This window comes from Theobroma umbraticum, unplaced genomic scaffold (assembly GCF_002168275.2).
Source record: "Theobroma umbraticum cultivar Fairchild unplaced genomic scaffold, ASM216827v3 scaffold_239.1, whole genome shotgun sequence".
NCBI lineage: Eukaryota > Viridiplantae > Streptophyta > Magnoliopsida > Malvales > Malvaceae > Theobroma > Theobroma umbraticum.
In genome coordinates this window covers 2,426,134-2,445,528 of record NW_018397273.1, presented here as the reverse complement: position 1 = coordinate 2,445,528, position 19,395 = coordinate 2,426,134, and the positions used below count along the sequence as shown (strand labels likewise).

At 33.7% G+C, this 19,395-nt stretch overlaps 2 protein-coding genes across 4 annotated transcripts; one reads left to right on the top strand and one right to left on the bottom strand.

Annotated features, from left to right (window-relative positions):
* The first annotated feature begins 11,206 nt into the window (after positions 1 to 11,206).
* LOC110426860 (serine/threonine-protein phosphatase PP1-like) lies at positions 11,207 to 14,085 on the top strand. Of its 2 annotated transcripts, none has more exons than XM_021442176.2 (4): positions 11,207 to 11,726; positions 12,468 to 13,027; positions 13,148 to 13,340; positions 13,834 to 14,085. In XM_021442176.2, exons 1-3 carry the CDS (start codon positions 11,558 to 11,560, stop codon positions 13,322 to 13,324), a joined length of 906 nt encoding a protein of 301 aa, XP_021297851.1. In that variant the 5' UTR covers positions 11,207 to 11,557; the 3' UTR covers positions 13,325 to 13,340; positions 13,834 to 14,085. The 2 variants fall into 2 exon arrangements, with proteins under 2 accessions (XP_021297851.1, XP_021297852.1); XM_021442177.2 differs by having other exon boundaries at positions 13,148 to 13,353.
* Positions 14,086 to 14,291: 206 nt separating this feature from the next.
* LOC110426859 (uncharacterized) lies at positions 14,292 to 17,399 on the bottom strand. 2 transcript variants are annotated; one of them, XM_021442174.2, is made up of 8 exons: positions 17,010 to 17,399; positions 16,486 to 16,633; positions 16,200 to 16,350; positions 15,984 to 16,109; positions 15,828 to 15,908; positions 15,469 to 15,661; positions 15,113 to 15,383; positions 14,292 to 14,637 (listed from the first exon to the last, which is right to left on the bottom strand). In XM_021442174.2, exons 1-8 carry the CDS (start codon positions 17,196 to 17,198, stop codon positions 14,429 to 14,431), a joined length of 1,368 nt encoding a protein of 455 aa, XP_021297849.1. In that variant the 5' UTR covers positions 17,199 to 17,399; the 3' UTR covers positions 14,292 to 14,428. The 2 variants fall into 2 exon arrangements, with proteins under 2 accessions (XP_021297849.1, XP_021297848.1); XM_021442173.2 differs by having other exon boundaries at positions 15,984 to 16,350.
* Between the last annotated feature and the right edge of the window lie 1,996 nt (positions 17,400 to 19,395).

Genomic DNA, 19,395 nt, shown 5'->3' with positions numbered 1-19,395 from the left:
TAGACATGGCTGAGGCCATGGTCTATGATATGTATATGAGGCTAGGCCATAAGTGATATACGCAGTTACAACCGCTTGATTTCTCCAATGTCAGCCAACATCGTTAAGACTGCTATAGCTGTGGGGATTCGATAGAGCAAAGCTCTCAGATGTTATTACGTTGAAACGGGTCCACGAGTTTTTTATTTCTATTACCTACTCTAGAATGATTTCTCTTTGAGTTTTCAATATATATTCTTTTCACATGGTTAGAACTCTAAGATTTTCCACAACTCCTTTATTTATATTATGATGTTGGATTTAACTCCTCGCATATGAGGTGATTTGCGAATTTGTGTATAAACTTTGATAACTCTTGATTTTACGGGAGCATGCATGTTTATGTCAGATTTGTTTGTGTAAAGTTGTTGAATGATTTCAAAGATGGGAAATCTTGTACTTATACTGGTTTAGATACATTTACTGTTAAATGATACGTTGCCTTAAAATTCTCAATTTTACAAATAAGGCATAAATGCTTCATTTAACTACAATTGATTTATCAATACTCTTATATTTTCATATTCAAATCTTCTGTCCTTAGCTTGTTTCCCATCTACACCCTACTCACGGAGTTGATGATCACTGAGTCTGTGAGACTCACCCCCTTATTTCCTTTTGCAGATAAGTAATCGATTCAAGTGCATCACTCAGCACATCAAGACTAGCTGCAATGTAGGTAATAGCATCTCTTAGACTTTCACTCCGAGTCGCTCTGCTGCATAGGGGTCGTGTTGTGTAAACAGTTGGATTCTTAAAATTTATTAGTTTATCAAAAATGTATTGCTAGAACTTAGAGGTTGTGTAATTAATACTAAGTGTGTTTGCATTTGACTTAAAGTTTATCGAAATTTGATATTGTCATCAAGTAGTGACGTATTAATTACAAATGTTTATTTAGCTTAAGCAAGTGATTATACCACTATTACTAGTCAGTTTACATCCGTAAAAGAATATTTGAATTAATTATCTAGAATCTCAACCAAGGCTTATTCAGGATTTGGCAAGTTCACTCACGAGTCTTGAATGCCGATAACGATCAGGGAGAAGGTTGTTACACTGATGGTATTTGAGTTGTTTATTTCAATATAGTGCTTAATGTGTTTGATTGACTGGCCACCAATTAGATTCATTTGGAAACCTAAATGTAACTTGGAAAAGGGAGTTTAGAGTAAGCCATGGATGGAATAACATATGTTCAAATTCAATTAGTTGATTGATTGATTTGTTTCGTGTGTAAGATACAAATATACTTACATGTCATATGTAGTCAAAATTAGAGTCTAAGCTTAATGAGCCTTTCTTTAATTCAATTCACAAAGGAATAAGGTGAATTCGTTGAAAGTAAATATTTTTATAAGAAATTTGAACGATACTTATAAATAAATTAGAACTCTAGGTTAGTGATAATTCTATTTTATAGAATTATTTTAATCTCATTTTGTTCTTAAATGCTAGCTAAGTCTTTAAATTTTAACTAGAATTTAGTTATTCTTTTTTTCTAATTAGTTTATTTTTATTAATGCATTTTAATTTTTTGTTTATTTACTTTAATTTAGTTATTATTTATTAGTTTTTATACTTTTGTAAGATATAAAGGAATAAGGCTTAATTTTGGAAAAAAAGGTGTTTGAAAGATCCAAAATGCTGCTCATATATACTTCAGTATTTTGACCATAACTCTCACTCTAAATTTATAAATGATGCAATTCTTAAGCCATTGGAGAGCTAAAAGGCAGAACTACAACGTTCATGAAGACACTTTGCCTAGTTCTACCTTAATGATGGACAAAATTGAGTTGGAAGATGACATAGTGTAATGTTGAGGGAAAGGCAATTTGAAAGATGGTATTTGATGTTTGGTCCTCATAACACTTCTTAGACCACAAGTTGAGTCATTAGATTAAACTATGTTTAATTTAGAGTATTTTAAGTCAAGATTATTAGTATTTAATAGGTGCTTTGGGAGATATTAGAGAGAACAACCCTAAGAGATTCAAGAAGCTAGAAGTTGAGGCTGAAACTTGGAGAGCAAGGTTGCAAATACTTGTTTTGTTTTCTTCCTTAGCTTTTAATTTTCTTGTTACTCTTAATGTTTAAGCTTCACATATTTTTATTTATCTTTGCAATTATGAGTAGCTAATTTTATTTTTTTAAAATTACAATTGAACTCACATGTAATCAAAATTTTTAATCTCTTTCTTGTTTATATTCAATGGAATTGAATTATTTATTCTAATTTATTCTTAATGCTTTTAATTGCTTAGCTAACAATTAAATTGATCTAGAAACCTAAACAAACTTGAAAAAAGGGAGTTTAGTCTAGACTAAAATTGGAATAGGATATGATCATATTAATTGATTTTTGTATAGGATATGGATATAACTATATGCCATATGTAGCTAGAATTAGAGTTTGAACTTAATGAATCTGTTTTAATTTTAAATCACAAAGGGATATAGTAATTTCGTTAAAATAGATATTTTTATAAGACAAGTCGAGAAGCCTTTATAAATAATTGAGGACTTTAGGTTAGCAATTCAACCCATTGAAATAAGTTAAGGAAGAGAGGTAAAATTTAAATGAAATGTGAGAGATATTGTAATCTTAGGCTTATTTCTATTAATTTTTATTAGATTTTATTTCTGCTTTGATTTTTATTCTTGTTAATTAGTTTTGTAATTTTAGTTTAAATGATTATTTGCCTTTTGACCATTTGGATAAAATTAAATTGTGTTATTTTTAATACTTAGTAAAATTTTTAGAATAATTCTCTGTGGGATAGATACTCTATTTGTCATTATACTATTCTTGCGATATGTATACTTACGTGAATAGAATTTTAACTAATAAATTTTTGGCACTGTTGCCAGGGGATTGTTTTCTGGAGTTTTTGCTAATATTGATACCAAACAATTTAGTCTTAATTCAACTTTTTTTTATTTTTGGGTACTTTTGGTTGAGGTCATGAATTATTATAACTATCAATGGCCATTTCAACAATTTGTGCATAGGAGCATTGTTACTGATTATGAATTGGCTATCAGTGCTTTAACCACCCAAGTAGAGTTAACAACTCAATCCATTTAATTTTAGAGATAGTAGAAGATATTCAAATAAAGTGTTGAGGGAAAATTGCAATCTTAGGATTTTCTCTAGTTGATTTCACTAGTTTAAATTGTCATTCGTGTTGCTAATTTTAGGTTTAGTTTCTTCATATTATTCTTTTAATTTAAATTGGTTGCTTGAATAAAATTAATGTAACACCCTTGATTTTTGGTATGAACTGCGTAATGTGAACCTAGCCAATAGGTAAGCTAAATTGAATTTTTGGTGTATATGTTTAAGAGTTTAAAGGTATGCCTATGTCCATAAAGCAAGGAATACAATATATAAGCATGTGAAGGCTCAAAATAATGTTGTACACATGTTTCGCACATGAATGGTATACTACATTGTTTGGCACTTTGATAAATATGATGTTTAATGCAAATTATACTAAGTTTTGATTTTGTATACTATGTGACATATAGCATAACGAGGATTTGAATCGATGTGATGAGTACATGCTCAGATATTAAGAATTCTTGATGAGTTGAGATAGGAATGATAATTGTGGTGCTTAGACCATAAATCTTAGAGCTTGAATATGGTGAAGTATATGGTTTCAAGTCTAAGTTAGATTTTGACATTTGATGATATATTTGGATGTTTATATGTAAGATTTCATGTTATATGATTGATTTGAAGGGTGTTGTGAGTATAAATGAATTAGAGAACTTACAAGAAGTAATTTGGGAGTTTGAATCAAGATTTTTTGAAAGCAAGAGTGTAGGAAAGGTACATTCTAGGCAGAATGTATCAATACATTAGCTAATGTATCGATACATTCCTAACAAGAAGAACAATATGAGATGTTTTGAAGATTTTCAATCGATACATACAAGAATGTATCGATACATTTGAGTAAAGATGAACATCTATTGATACATTGTCTAGATGCATTGACAGATTTGAAGCTGAAAGCAAATTGAATAACATGTATTGATACATGACCTCAAGTATGATACATTTAGGGGGAATTCGTTAAGAATGTATAAATACATTCCAAAATGTATCGATACATTCCTGTATAAAGACAAAAATAAAAAGGGGTTTCAAGCATTTTGCCCTATTTAAACCAAAACTCTTTCTTTCTCCACCCATACAAGACCCTAAGCCCCCAAATGGTATTTGGAGCCTATTTGAGCTAGATCCAAGCTTGGGAAATCAATTCAGAGGTAAGATTACATGTTTTTACTAATTGATTTTTAATTTAATTAGTTAACAACCTCGGATCTAAATATTTTCAGATTTGGTCAAACTTTCTTCCCTTGAGTTTATTGGAGATTTGGAGCTTATATTTGGGCAACCCAGTTTCTAATGTAAGGATTTAGCTCATTTGTTGGAAGAATGAGCATGTCTATTGAATTTAGGTATTTTTGAAAAGCTAGGATGTTTTCAAAAGCTAGGAAATAAACATTTTTGTGATGTTTTGATTTACTTAAGGGGAGAATGGAGGCAATTGATGTGTTAGTGAGTTGAAGGATTGTTGGAGGCTAAAACTTGAGCTTGATTGTAGGCGTGCCTCTAATTATCAATGTGAGTGGGGTGTAGTTAAATGCATGTGATGCATCTTGATTAATATATATGCGATCATGGTACTTAAATGTTGTGTGTATGTCTAGATGAGAATGCCTAGGCTAGAGAATTGATATGAATGTGTGTGTGTGTGTGTGTATTTGCCTAAACGTATGTGCTTAGGTTAGAGAATAAATTTGATTATGTGCCTAAATGAGGATGCCTAGGCTAATTTGTCATCTAAGATAGGAAATTTATGTTTATGTGATTTGGGGTAAGCCATATGATGGCATTGTGTTGGAACCCAAGCTATGTTAGACTTAGAGCAAGAGACCTATGTATGGTGTGATATGAATTATGGATTAAGAGCTGTGTCGAATTATGATAAATGGGCTGCCTAATAGGTATATGGCTCAATATGTATTTGGGCTAATGTCACCATGATTGAGTGATATTAAATATCTGAGGTTGAAGAGCCATGATTACTTATGGACATGATATATGCATGAATCCCCATGTATTTGTGATTGATTTGAGCATATGCATAAGGCTGTTAAGCCATGATTGATTAGATGGAATAAGATGAATACCCATGTGGGGTTAAAGGCATAAGGGCCTATAGATTGATTATGTTCCACTGATGATGCCATTGAGATTTGGAGTCATTTAGAATTATTCCAAGCTTAGAGATGACTAAAGCACGTTGAATTTGAATATGATTTGATGTGGACATGTGGAATGTTATAGGCAGGCACGATGGCCCAATTTGTCGATATGTGTTTTGTTTGATGGATGAATTTCGAACATTGATTTGACTTGTGGTTGAGTGGAGTCCCACACCCTATGACCTTTGTGTGCCTACAAGCATGGTGCTAAGTAGGGACAGTGGTATTAATCTCGCCTTTATTCTTGCCTGCAATGTTGTGATGCCATCTGTTTGAGAATACTTCGGGTGATGCTGACGTCAAGAAATTACTCTAGTTGATGATTCTGATTCTCCACCCATTGCTTCTGTATGTGCATGATTTGTTCTACGCTAACTGCTTCAGTGTTGTGTGTGATTTGATTCTCTACCCAATGACTTTCCCCTACAGGTGATTTGTTTCTCCATCAGTTGGCCACCATGCGTGATTTGACCATGTCTACAGTAAGACTACTCATTTGATTTTGTTTGACTATAACAGCATGCATCGGGTATGGCACGATTTGATTTGAATATGAAATGTGGTGATTGATTGTGAATGATTTTTGTTGAAAAGCTTGAGATAAGAATTTGAGGTTGGGCTTGGCAACTAAGGTGTGCCTATGAAGCCTAGTTTGATGACAATGGCTTTATAGATAAGCCTTGAATTGATATGATTTGATGTAAGGAATAGAACTTGGAAATTATGGATATGATACGCTGTTGATATGTATCTAGTAATACATAATATTATGAGTTGTGCATGTAGGATATTAGGATGATCCTTGCACCTTTGAATTGGAGATGTTTGAATATGAAAGTTTTATGGCTAGATAGGCCTAGATATATAATTTATATGTAAAATATTATGCTATGATAACATCCAATCACTGAGTATTAGATGACTCACCCTTCTGTCGTACCATGTGCATATAAGAGAAGCTATAGGGTTACATGGCAAGTGTCATCTACTAGACGAACACATAATTGGCATCTAGTAGGTCTCTCTCCAAACATGTCACTCCACTGAGTCTGTGTGGGCCTTCTACCTTCAATGTTCTATTAGTTTAAAATATGTTAAGCATGATGTGGCATTTGAACTTGTACAAGGGTTGTCATGTACAAACCCAATTTGATGGCCAGTGTATGCCTTATGAATATTTGTATGGATTATGTGCCAAGGATGATGTAAAATATTTTAATTTTAGTATGAATATTTGATTATTAATTCCTTTTGCTATGTGTTGTGTGATTTGAACTCTGAGGCTTGCCTGGGTTTGGTGGGCTTTGTCTGCTTGGCTTGTGCGTCGGTCACTGGCCCCAAGGTTTAGGTTGTGACAATTAAGTTGTTGTAATTTTAGTACTTAGCAAAATTTTACTAACAATTCCTCATTGAATCAATATTTTACTTTTCATTATAATACTTGTTAACGATATGTGCACTTGCATGGTAAATCTGACAACAAGTTTTTGACATTATTAATGAGAAATTATTTTCTTAATTTTTGTTACTATTAATACCAAGCAATTTTAGGCTTAATTCAAACTTTCTTTCTGTTTATTTTCAAGTATTTTTGGTCATTGTATGCAAAGAGTTATAAATTTTGAAATTGTTTCTTTTAACCTAAAAATCGAAAAAACTTTTCGAACACTTTAAAGGGAGAATTTGCCAAGCTTTAATTCACCTCCACACAATGGTTGAACAAGAAGAGAACAAGTCCTTGAGAGAATATGTTGTACCTATTGTGCAAGGTCTTCATTTTAGCATCTGAAGACAAGCAAGTAATTATTCAGATGATTCAAATTTCAATATAGTTTGAGGGGTTACCGAATGATAATTTGAATGCTCGTATTGTGAATTTCATAGAGAATTACGATACGTTTAAGCACAATGGGGTCATTGATGATGCTATCAAATTATGGCTTTTCTTTTTTCGCTATAGGATAATGGTAATTAGTTGGTTTCATTCACCCTCAGCTAGTTTTATCTCTATTTAGGGTGATTTGGCTCAAAAATTTTTGGCTAAGTTCTTTCCATCAACTAAGATAGCAAAAATATGGAATTACATTACACCTTTTTTGCAATTGGACTCAGAATCATTGTATAAGGCTTGGGAAAGATGTAAGGATTTGCTTAAAAAAGTCCTCACCATGAGTTACCGATTTGTTACAGGTACAAACTTTTTATAATGGTTTGTTGGGTCGAATTAGAAACACTATTGATGTTGCAGCAGGTGGAGCATTAATGGGTAAATCTATTGATGAGGCTTATGATTTGTTATAACAAATGGCTTCTAATAATTATCAATAGTCATCTAAGTGATTGGAGTTGAGGGAGGTTGCTCGTGTTTATGAGTTAGATGAAATTAATGCTTTTACTGCACAAGTTGCTGTTATGTCTAAGAATTTGACACTTTGGGTATTCATGCCATTTAGAGCCTTTTTGTGATATGTGAACTTTGTGGGGAAGGCATTCCAGTGATCATTGTCTTATTAATGCTGAATCAATACAGTTTGTTGGAAATGTCAATAGACGGCAAAATAATCCATATTCCAGCACCTACAATCCTGGTTAAAGAAATCAACCATAATTTCTCTTAAAGCAACAACCAAGGAACTTCATCAATTTCAAAGCCAAATTTCCTTTTAGGTTTCCACCACAAGATAAAGCTCCTATGCTTGAGAAAAAGTCATTTGTGGAATAGATGTTCATGCAATACATGGCAAAGATTGATGCCATCATCGAACGTCAAGCAACATCACTCAGAAATCTTGAGACACAAATAGGTTAATTAGCCAATGCCATTAATAACAGACCTCAGGGAGCTTTACCTAGTGACACTAAAGCCAATCCCAGAAAAGAAAGAATGGAGCAATGCAAGGCAATTACTTTAAAGAGTGGTAAATATCTTGATAAGGTGAAAGGAAAAAATGTGGTAAATGGTGGAGATTGAGTTGATCATGCAAATACTTCTAGCAAGCAAGTTCAAGTTGATGGAATTAAGCATCAGGAGGAAGAATCCACACCACCACATGCCAAACCATATGTGCCTCCCATTATTTTTCCTCTACCATTAAAACAAAAGAAAGTGGACATGCAATTTGAGACGTTTTTTAAGGTCTTTTAACAACTTTACATTAACATTCCTTTTGCAAATGCTTTGGTACAAATACCTCCTTATGCCAAGTTCCTTAAAAAGATCATGTCCAAAAAAAGAAAATGAAAAGATTTTGAGACAATTGTACTTACTGAGGAGTGTAGTGTTATAATCCAAAATAAACTTCCACCAAAGCTTAAGGCTTTAAGGACTTTTTCTACCTCTTGTACTATTGGTAATGTTGAATTTTCTAAGGCTTGTGTGATTTGGGTGCTTGTGTTTCACTTATGCCTTTGTCTATTTTCGAGAAAATTTGACTTAAGTAGATAAACCTACTACAGCTCCTTTACAATTAACAGACAGATTAATCAAATACTTCGTTAGGATTACAAAGAATGTTTCAGTTAAAGCTGGGAAGTTCTACATTCCAATGGACTTCATTGTGCTTGAGATAGATAAGGATGTTGAAATTCCTCTTATTTTGGGACAACCATTCTTTGTTACAGCAAGAGCAATCATAGATATGAAGAATGGCAAGTTAACTTTCAAAATTGGAGATGAGGGAATCATGTTTAATGTGTTCAAGGTAGCTAAGTATCCTTCCTCTACAAATAGTTGCTATTGAGTGAATTTAGTTGATGAGTTACTAAAAAGGTTTGTGACAAAGAATATCTAAAGAAACCCTAAGAAGTTCGTTTGGTTCATATTGCAACAACAACAAATAACAATGGGAAAATTGCAATTGTTGCACATTCTTTGGAATCAACACCACAAGTGACTCATCAAAGAAGAATTCAATTCATTGAGTTAGGCAAAATTAAGCCTATTCCACCACTTTCAATTGAACAAGCACCAACTCTTAAGTTAAGACATTACCACCACATCTCAGAATAGTGGCATGATAAGCATTTTCACTAGAGAGATTTTGAGGTTGGACAACAAGTGTTACTTTATAACTCACACCTCAATCTTTTCCATGGAAAATCAAATCAAGATGGTTAAGACCCTTCAAGGTGTTTAAGGTCTATCCTTGTAGTGCAATAGAGATTATGCTTAAATTTATTTGCTTTTATATTTTAAGTTTAATTAGTTGTTTTTCTTTTATTTTTATCTTGTTTAACTTGAGTTGTGTTGTGTCATTTTTCTGATGATTTTCTCAGTCCAATGATGAAATTTAGTTATCTTGATATCTTGACTATTGGAAAATGTGAATTTAATTTGTGTTTGTGTAAATTCTTGTGTAAGTATCATTGTTAGAATGAGATTTCCATTAATTGAGCATTGGATCTTTTTCTTAAAATTGTTGTGCATATTTGGAGACAATTTATGTTGATGTAAATTTTTGGTTTATGTCATGTATCCTAAAATTTATTTGATTTTCTCTTGATTAGGCCATCTTTGATCTATTTGAAGCTTTTTAGTCTACCTTATATATTTTTATCCCTATTATACCCTATTGAGCCTAATTTTACCTTTTCTTTGTCAAACGCATATTTAGCCTGGCCTATAATTAATCTTCAATTTTGCATCCATCACTCTTAAGTATGTCGATCTTTTTAGGAAAATATATTGAGCTATATGATGAATAGAAGTAAAAGGGATGGAGTTAAAAAAGAAAAAAAAAAGAATAAAGTGGTGACAAGAGAAGAGATGAAGTCAAGTCTGGGTTGTTACTTGGGATATGAACTAAGCTCTACAAGGGTACTAGAATGATTTATGTACTTAAGGTGATGTTAGCCTCATTACTATCTTTTATCCTACCTTTACCCTAGGCTTTTCATTACAAGTTGAATAAAGTCCTAATGATCCTTGATTAAGTATTAATCTATATTAGCGGAAAGAGAGACGAAAACCAAACTTGTGGGATTCTTGTATTAATCCAAATTGTCCATAAGCATAAACTTATTCGAATTGCATGCTATGGTTTATAAAAAGATTACACACACAAAAAATCTGTTCAAGAATGAATTTGCATTTGAATTAAATCATTCCCCTGTCATCATAAACAGAAAGGATTAGAAAAATTTAAAGAAAATAGAGAAAACAAAGGAAAATGGCTCCATAATCTACCATTCTTGAAACTGCCTATCTCTCTAATTCCCAAAATCAACTTTCACCTTCTTTCAAGATTAAGCCTTAAAATTACATAAGGAAAAGAAAAAAGCCACATGGTGGCAAGTCAAAATCAAAGACAAAAGATGGAGGAAGGAAGAATTGCATACCCAAAGATTATGTACAGAATAGAGATTGAAAGAGAACGCTTCAGTAGAGAGAGAAGATTCAAGTGGTTGAGTAAAGAAATATGGGGAGGAGAAATAGTGGCACATCATCAAAAGAAAAAAGGAATGGAAAGGGGAGAGATGAGGCCAGTTGCCAGAAAGGATGAGAGGTTATGTTTTGCAAAGCAGAAACAGAAAGAAACACAAGTGAAGAAGAGAAAAAAAATTGAAAATTGTCAATCAGAAAGATACAATATAATTGGGATTTAAAGTTAATTAATTTGAGCATGTGATGGAAACTTGAGAAATTTTGACACCTTAAACCCCATTTGGAAACAGAATAAGAGCCCAGTTATTAAGTGAGAGAACAAAAAAAACAAGCATAAGGTGTGAAGTGGAAAATCATTAAACCACAAGGGGTATTACTGAAATTTATCATAAATTATTTTAGGAAATTAAGTTTTACTTGGAAGAAAATAAGACTGACTTTTGTTTTGAACTTTGAAACTAAATATTAATGTAATATTTATGAGGGAGGAGGGGGTATTCGTTGGAAGACTATTAAGCCTCACATCACAACCATGAAAAAACAAAGTCAAACCATGAAACTAACAATATTTGCAATCAGTCTATCCTCCCCATCCAAACCCCAATTATATCTCGAACACCCGCGATTTTTTTGCAAAGCCTGAGTTTCTCTCTCTCACACACAGAGCCTGGACCCAGGATTCTTTCCTTTTCCTTTTTTTTTTGTTTTGTTTTTGTGTTTTTGCTGTTCTTCTTCTTCTTCAATGTTTCCCTCCGCCTGTATGTGGATTAGATCGAGTTTTGAAAGGTCCCCGAAAGGCAGAAAGAGTAGCAGCTGGGGGAATTAAGGCATTCCTGAATTGCTTTGCTAATGGAAGGATTGGAAGGCATGATAGAGAGGCTGTTGGAAGGAAGGAACAACAGAGGGAAAAGAATCCAGCTGAATGAGTCTGAAATCAGACAGCTTTGCCTCACTGCCAAGAAAGTCTTCCTCAACCAACCTAATCTCCTAGAATTAGAAGCTCCCATTAACATCTGCGGTATTCTCGGCCCTCTTCTTCGTTATGAATTTCCATAAGAATCAATCACCATTCACCGGCCACGCTCTCCTTGTTGCATTCACCATTTCTTCACAATCCCATTTTGCAGAATCAAACTTTTTCATGATCTAGATACTTGTGTTGATCTGGGTGCCTAAATTCTCCCATCACACACTATGCTTTCGTTTTATTGTTTTCCTGCTTCCGAATACATTCCAAGTTGTTGCATTTTCATTAATGTTTTGCATATGTTTGGTAAGCTTCCGAAATTTGCTGAACCTTCTCAGGAAGGAGGCTTGAATCTGTGCCTACTTCAAGTGGAACAGCTGGTAAAAGCCTGATGCAAGTTTAATAACTTTTCTAGAATAGTTATATTTGTAGGGGCTCCAAAAGGCATTGAAACTTGAGAGTTGAGAGAGCGCCTGCAATTTCATGGGTTCAGTCTAAAGACCGAGATTCTGCTAATCATGTGAACTTTTAGATATATTGAGATAATGTAGGATAGGGGAGCTGGAGATAGAGTTTGTAAATTTGGCGCTTTTATCTTTATTTAATATCATAAATTTCTGACATTATTTAAAATCAGAGATCTGAATGTCTTACATGCCATCATGTCTTGACTGTGTTATATGTTACCTTCGTCTAAACAGTGAATGCATATCCCTGACATGGCAAAATAGCAGTCTACATATGCCTGTATATCCTACTCAATTGTTAGATGCATCACTTTTGTGTTCACAGGTGATATACATGGCCAATATTCAGACCTTCTGCGGTTGTTTGAGTATGGTGGATTTCCACCAAAGGCCAACTACTTGTTTCTTGGAGACTATGTGGACAGAGGAAAGCAAAGTATAGAGACTATATGTCTTCTCCTTGCTTACAAGATAAAATTCCCAGACAACTTTTTCCTCCTTAGGGGAAACCATGAATGTGCTTCTATCAACCGAATCTATGGGTTCTATGATGAGTGCAAGCGTCGTTTCAGTGTCCGTCTGTGGAAGGTATTTACAGATTGTTTCAATTGTTTGCCGGTGGCTGCAGTCATTGATGAAAAAATCCTTTGCATGCATGGTGGACTCTCACCAGAAATGCGGAGCTTGGATCAAATAAGAGCTATAGAAAGGCCAATAGATGTTCCAGACCAAGGTCTTCTTTGTGACCTCCTTTGGGCTGATCCGGATAGAGACATCAGCGGTTGGGGTGAAAATGATAGGGGTGTCTCCTATACCTTTGGAGCCGACAAGGTAGCTGAGTTCTTAAAGAAACATGACCTTGATCTCATATGCCGGGCTCATCAGGTACTCTTCATGTTTTCCATCATATCAGTTTATAACTAGGCTGTGTTGCTTTCTTTTTTCTTGGTAATATACATCAAAAAATAAGGATTAACTGACCTTTTCACTGAAAATAATTGGTAGGTAGTGGAAGATGGTTATGAATTCTTTGCAGATAGGCAACTTGTTACCATATTTTCTGCACCAAACTATTGTGGAGAATTTAATAATGCAGGCGCACTGATGAGTGTGGATCCAAGCTTACTGTGCTCATTTCAGATTCTTAAGCCTGGTACAGAAACAATGGGATTGCTGGAATAATCTGCAGGCGATGAAAGTAAGTTGGAAATGTAAGGATCCTCTGGTTTTTGCTCTCCTTTGTGATGTACTGTTGGTATATGAAGATGACCAAGCATCAGAAAGCTCTGCATATGGTATACCTCGTACTACAGAGGAGCAGTTGCAAAGCAAAAACTGCAACATATGTTGGTTATACATAATTTGTCTGAATGTCATTTTTGAGTTCTAGTTCATAGGCATTCATGCGTGTTAAATGTTTAAAGAACTATTCAGAAAGGTACTGTTATCGTACATTGCATCTGTTGTTTTCTCTTTCTGATTAATTCATTCGTAAGCTAGACAATGGAATTAACACTCTCTAGCCAATCTCAAGCACCATTCTCATAAATATTTAAATCTAATAGCGGCAAACTGCATTATCAGAGAGTAACCAGAGGCTTGGTTTTCTTCCTCGCATTGCATTCCTATGCAGCTTCTTTTCTCATTTCATACTAACGATATCTAACTCATTACCCATCCATTATTTTCAGGAGGAAAGGCTATGAAGTCGTTATGCTAAGTTTCTCCAAATGGGATATGGTACTAGAAGCGCTAACTACTTTGAAAGCAACAGCGTGATCACTTGAATGCAGGACTAGAATGATTTATAGCTCAGGATTTCTGCTTCATTACAGATTCACCATTTGTGTTTAACAGACAACATGGTTTTATCTTTCCAAAAGTTGAGTTGAAATGTTGAAATTTAGTGCTCGATGATCACAAATAATTGTTTTTTCAATCAAGATAGCTGACATATGCATCTTTCTCTAGCAATGAAATTAAAATTGACATCAACATTCATATTGTTTTCAGTGAGCATCTCACCAGGCAAATTCCCAGTTACAAAACGCAAAATCATAAGCCAATAAAAGAATACACTGAGTATAAAGATAATGAAATGAAACTCTGCATTCGAGCTGAAGCTTTACATCTGAAGCAGAGAGTCTATAAAGCACAAAAGTACAAATCTATAAAATGCCATGAAAATTTTAGAATTATCTAATCATACAATTCAAAGGCATTTTGGCAATACATTATAATTTAGCCAATATGTAGTAAGGCAAGCTCAAAGGAACTATCTAATCTTCAATTAGACCATACGTGAATTAAACCTTGTCTGTTTCCGGTGTAGATCTCATTGCGCTCTTCATCATAAAAGAGGGCAGTTATGTCTTCTAAAGCTTCTGAAACTGTGCTTCTCATCTGCGAGCTGTCAACCTTGGGACTGCCATTTGAGGCATTTATTTTTGCCAAGCATTTTCCGGTCAAGATGTTGCTGATATTGATAGATCCAGCTGCATTAAAAACACAGCACTGATAATGTTATGCTCACTGTAGTACAAAAATGTAGCCAGAGATAAAAATGATTCCAAGCATCTGTAATAATATGAAACATATATTTTGGAAACTCAATTTACAGGGGTTTAACTCCACAATTTAAACTAATCTGACCATCTGGCTTCTATATTAGATAACATAACAGGGCAATTTTAGGTCTCAATTGCATAAAAAACAACATTTCTAGATCCTCATTATAGTTTAAGCTTCCACCTAGCAAAAGAGAAAACTAAAACCAGTTGGAAGAAAATGAAGATTAAAGGCAGACTTTCACTAACTTGTTATGTTATCTCAAGCACACACTTTCCAGACATGACAGATAGAGAAGCTAAGGGTCGTTAACTAGAATAAGCAATGAAACTCTGGCTTCAACTTTCAGCCAGATTCTAAATCATTGACAGCTCCATGTCAAAAAGCTGCAGAAGGAATTACCATTTCCTTCCATCCACTGATCATCAGATTCCGCCTTGCAGTAAGATATAATAAGTTCCTGATCACTGGTTATATAAATGTTATTTGTGTTACAGTCTGGATGCCATAAGAGGTGATCCTCAAATGAAGTTACAAGCTCCCCGCGAAAGTTCCAAACAGCGACAGTCCGATTTCTAAATGTTAGGAATAGCTGGTTTTCATACAGAAAAATGAATGCTGATGGAGTCATGAATTCAGTTCTGCAAACTTCCATCAGCTCGGAGCTTCGAACCTATACAAATGGGTAGTAATTGTTAGCAGCATTAAAATAACAATGAAAGCGAGATGAAAAAACAAAAAAAAGACGGACAACTTACATCAAGAATCTGGAGGTTTTCGTTTTCCTGCTTAACAAGAAGTTTCTCATTGAATTGTTCAATGAAGTCTACCTTCTTATTTCGATGAAGTAAATGCTTGAAGGTTTTCAGAACTGTCCCATCTTCTATGGACAGAATCTTAAGAGGAATGTGACCACTAGCCCTATTAAAAATCAATAACAGGATACCTGGACTGTAGAACAGAAAGTAAGCAAAAAAATAATCTAAACACGTAAGAAACTATGAAGAAAATAAGCACCTTAGTAGGTTCCCAGAATCAAGAGAGAAATTCTCTAGCTACATGCTCAATGTGCACACACACAGAGACACTCAGTGCGATCCAGACAGGGAGCTCTTACCTTATTTTAATTTCATGTACATGTTTATCCGATATAGAGTACAGCATGGTATAGTTTTTGAGATCAAACACCTTGTATATGCTGCCAATGCAATCCAAGCTTAGAATGTACATTAGGTGATCACAAAACTTTTAACGCTTTGGGCTGAAAATGTACCTATCTTGGGCAGAGTAAGTTAGCACCTTTCCATTAACATCATCAAACTCTACAAAGCCAGGCCATTTCAAAGATTCGGACTCAAAAAGAGCGAAACCTGCATCCGGTTTACCCCTCCGTATATATCTAAAGCATTTATGAAAGAAATACATCAATATGAGAAATCGCACGTAAGAGATGAACAAAGTAGAAAAAAGATGCAAAATATCTTCGCACTCAATCCTTGTAGATCTGCACTTCAATGAGCTGAATTTGTCCGATGCATACACTGAAACTGTAATAAGTGAATCATTATTCTTGTTATAGAATAAGCTTCGGATGACTTCATCAGGACTAACATTTACAAAACATATCCTCTTGCTTCTCTCTGCATTTAGAATATAGATCAGTAAACATGCAATTTCAAATTACATGGAAGAAAAGCCCAAATAGGACCAAAATTTCTTTAAACTCATAGCATGTGACATTTCACCATGCCATCAGAATCGTGTTTGTCAATGACCTCTATCAAAAGCAGCACATACACCAGACTGTGCAAGAGCAAAAACAATGTCACATGCAGCCACTATCTCAATTACTTTCGTCCTCTTCATCAGAAAGGGCAGTGCTACTGGACAATGGCCTTTGGGATCATGGCTATCGTATTCCTCCTGGGGCACAAATAGAGAAATCAAATGATAGCTTGTCCATGGCAACATGAATGCAAGATCAAGATGGGGTTGTTTGATGTAATTTTGAGTCATTAGCATGCTAAAATTTAAACCTTCCTCCCTTGAAGCCAGTAAGATTCATTCTTCTGAACCGAGTATTCTTATAGTCTTTCACATTTGCATAAGCATTTACAGCTTTCCTTAGACTCAATTAGACCTTTCCCAAACCAGTCGGTGTCAGCAACATCAACTCTTTTACTCACAACAATAAAACTTTCCATACAACGTAATCTAACAATCTAAGCATGGTAAAGTTCTCAGTGCGATTTACACTAGAAAAACTAAAAGTGAAGAGTAAAAGGACTGGAATAGATACCACCAAACGCATATTGCGGAACTTCTCGTGGGCATTTGAGATAGAAAAACAAGGCTTTGATGAAATTTCACGCCTGAGCAGCTTACTGAAGGTATTGACATAACCATCAAGACGAGGCCTCTTCTTATTAGCCCACACTCTCCTCCCACTGCATGGCCTAGGGCTGGCCGATATCCTCCTTCCTTCCATCTGCTTTATATTTACGTATTCCAAACTAACTTGACATTCAGAAGATTCGAAATCAAGCTCTTTGCAGACTTTTATTCCTTGAGATCAAATTCTTCCTTCTTCTCTCCTGTATTTGCTTCCTGCCTCTGTTCACTCCCAGAGAGGGGAAAGAAACATAGGTGGAAACAAGGGATTGATTTGGGTTTTGGACGTGGGAGAATCGTCTTTTTCTTCTTAAATAAAAACAATTTCTACACTAATTCCGTAAAATCTAAAATGTCCCCTCAAAATAATTCAAAAGGTTAATTTGGTTCTCTTGTTTTAAAATAATATTTTTAATCTTCTGACGATTAACATCATTAATAAATAATTAAAAAAATTAAATTTAATATTTTAAAACATAAATATTTATTATATTATTTTTTTAATTTAAACATATTTTTTTAAAAAAAAATATTTACTCATCATTCTCTCGATTAAACCTTATCCAGAAAAAAAAAGCAAAAAATTTTGATTTAAAAGTCTTAAAATTTAATATTGTATCTATTTTGAAAACCATAAACTTCTTTCTTACGATAAAGTTTATTATCGTTAAACTTTTTATTTCTCTAACAGTTTGAGAATTTTTTTATTGAAAATAATGTATTAAAAGTAAATACTTTGTTCAATAATGGACATTTTAAATTTGATGATGTCAAGTTAAGAGATTAATTTATTTTTTGTGATTACTAATTTTGCTTAAAAAATTTTTATTCAAAAGTTGTTCTTTAGGACTAAGATTTAGGGTGACACAAAATAATTTTAACTTGATGACTATGTATTAAAAATTTTAAATTTTTTTTCTTCTCTATCAAATATTGAATTTTATTAAATATCAAAATGTGACAACCCACTACATTCATAAAAGATTATATTCTAAAATTTTATTAAATTTTTATTTTTTTTCTTCTCTGTCAAGATCATCTTGTTCTACACTTCAAAAACAATGATGGCGGACGCATGGTGTTGAACTAGACCTGCATTATCGAACCAATGCTAACAATAGGCAGTATTAATCTAGTATCGTGGGATGATAACTGGACGATGGTCACAGAAGATGGGATATTGTTAGCACAGCTCAAGCACACTAGACTTATATAATTGAGGACTAGGTTGAAATATTGACCCAATGTGAAGATTGAATTGATATTTAAATATGCAGCAAGCACCGACACATCCATCCCTTATGAAATTTTTATCATCCACATGTCAAACCTCTTCCAAACCAAAATTTTCGCAGGAGAAGGCACTCCATTTTTGTGTTGTTAAAAGTTTGACAAGCATCTGTAATACACCTTCTACAAGGTAATTTGTATCTTCCTTTTGTTGGAGATTTAAATCATACTAAGATAACTCATACACAGTGAAATATTATTAAAATTTTAATCTTCAAAATCATGGATCACTTTAATTAAAACTAATATGAAAAAAACATAAGAGAAATTTTGACATACTTGAAAGTCTTCTGTTTTTTGTGGAGTCCTCCTTGGCTTTGCGTTTAACTTTTGTACACCAACTAATACTTATCAAATCATAACAACATAGTTGTCCTACCTTTAATGGTGATCCACACACTAATTTATCAAAATCTCTTCACTAAGAGTGTGTGAATCCTTAAGCCGAAGTTTGTGCTAGCAAACTCTCAACTTTTGAGCTCTCTTGTGTTTCTCTCTTTTGGTTGTTATCTTATCTCAACACATAAGAACGTAAATAGAACTTTTCTATATATTCAAGAGGCAGCTAAAAGATTCTTTTATAGAGTGAATTGACCTTCTTTATATCCAACAAGGATTATAAAATGTCTTAGGTTAATTGAGCCTTTATTTAACACTCCATCAAATCATATTTGATTTAACCCAATACTTAATTGGATCAAGCCTCTATAAAATCAATTAGATCACATCCAATTGAACTCAAATTAATTTCGATAATTTACCTTATGTGTGTGACCCATTAGGTTCCCAACATGTTGGCAATAAATATAAATTAATTCAATTAAGAATTTATATTTATATTTATATTTATAGATAATGAAAGGCATCTAGGTAAATTAATTTCGACAATTTACCTTATGTGTGTGACCCATTAGGTTTTCAACATGTTGACAATAAATATAAATTAATTCAATTAAAAATTTATATTTATATTTATAGATAATGAGCGGCATCTAGCAATACAT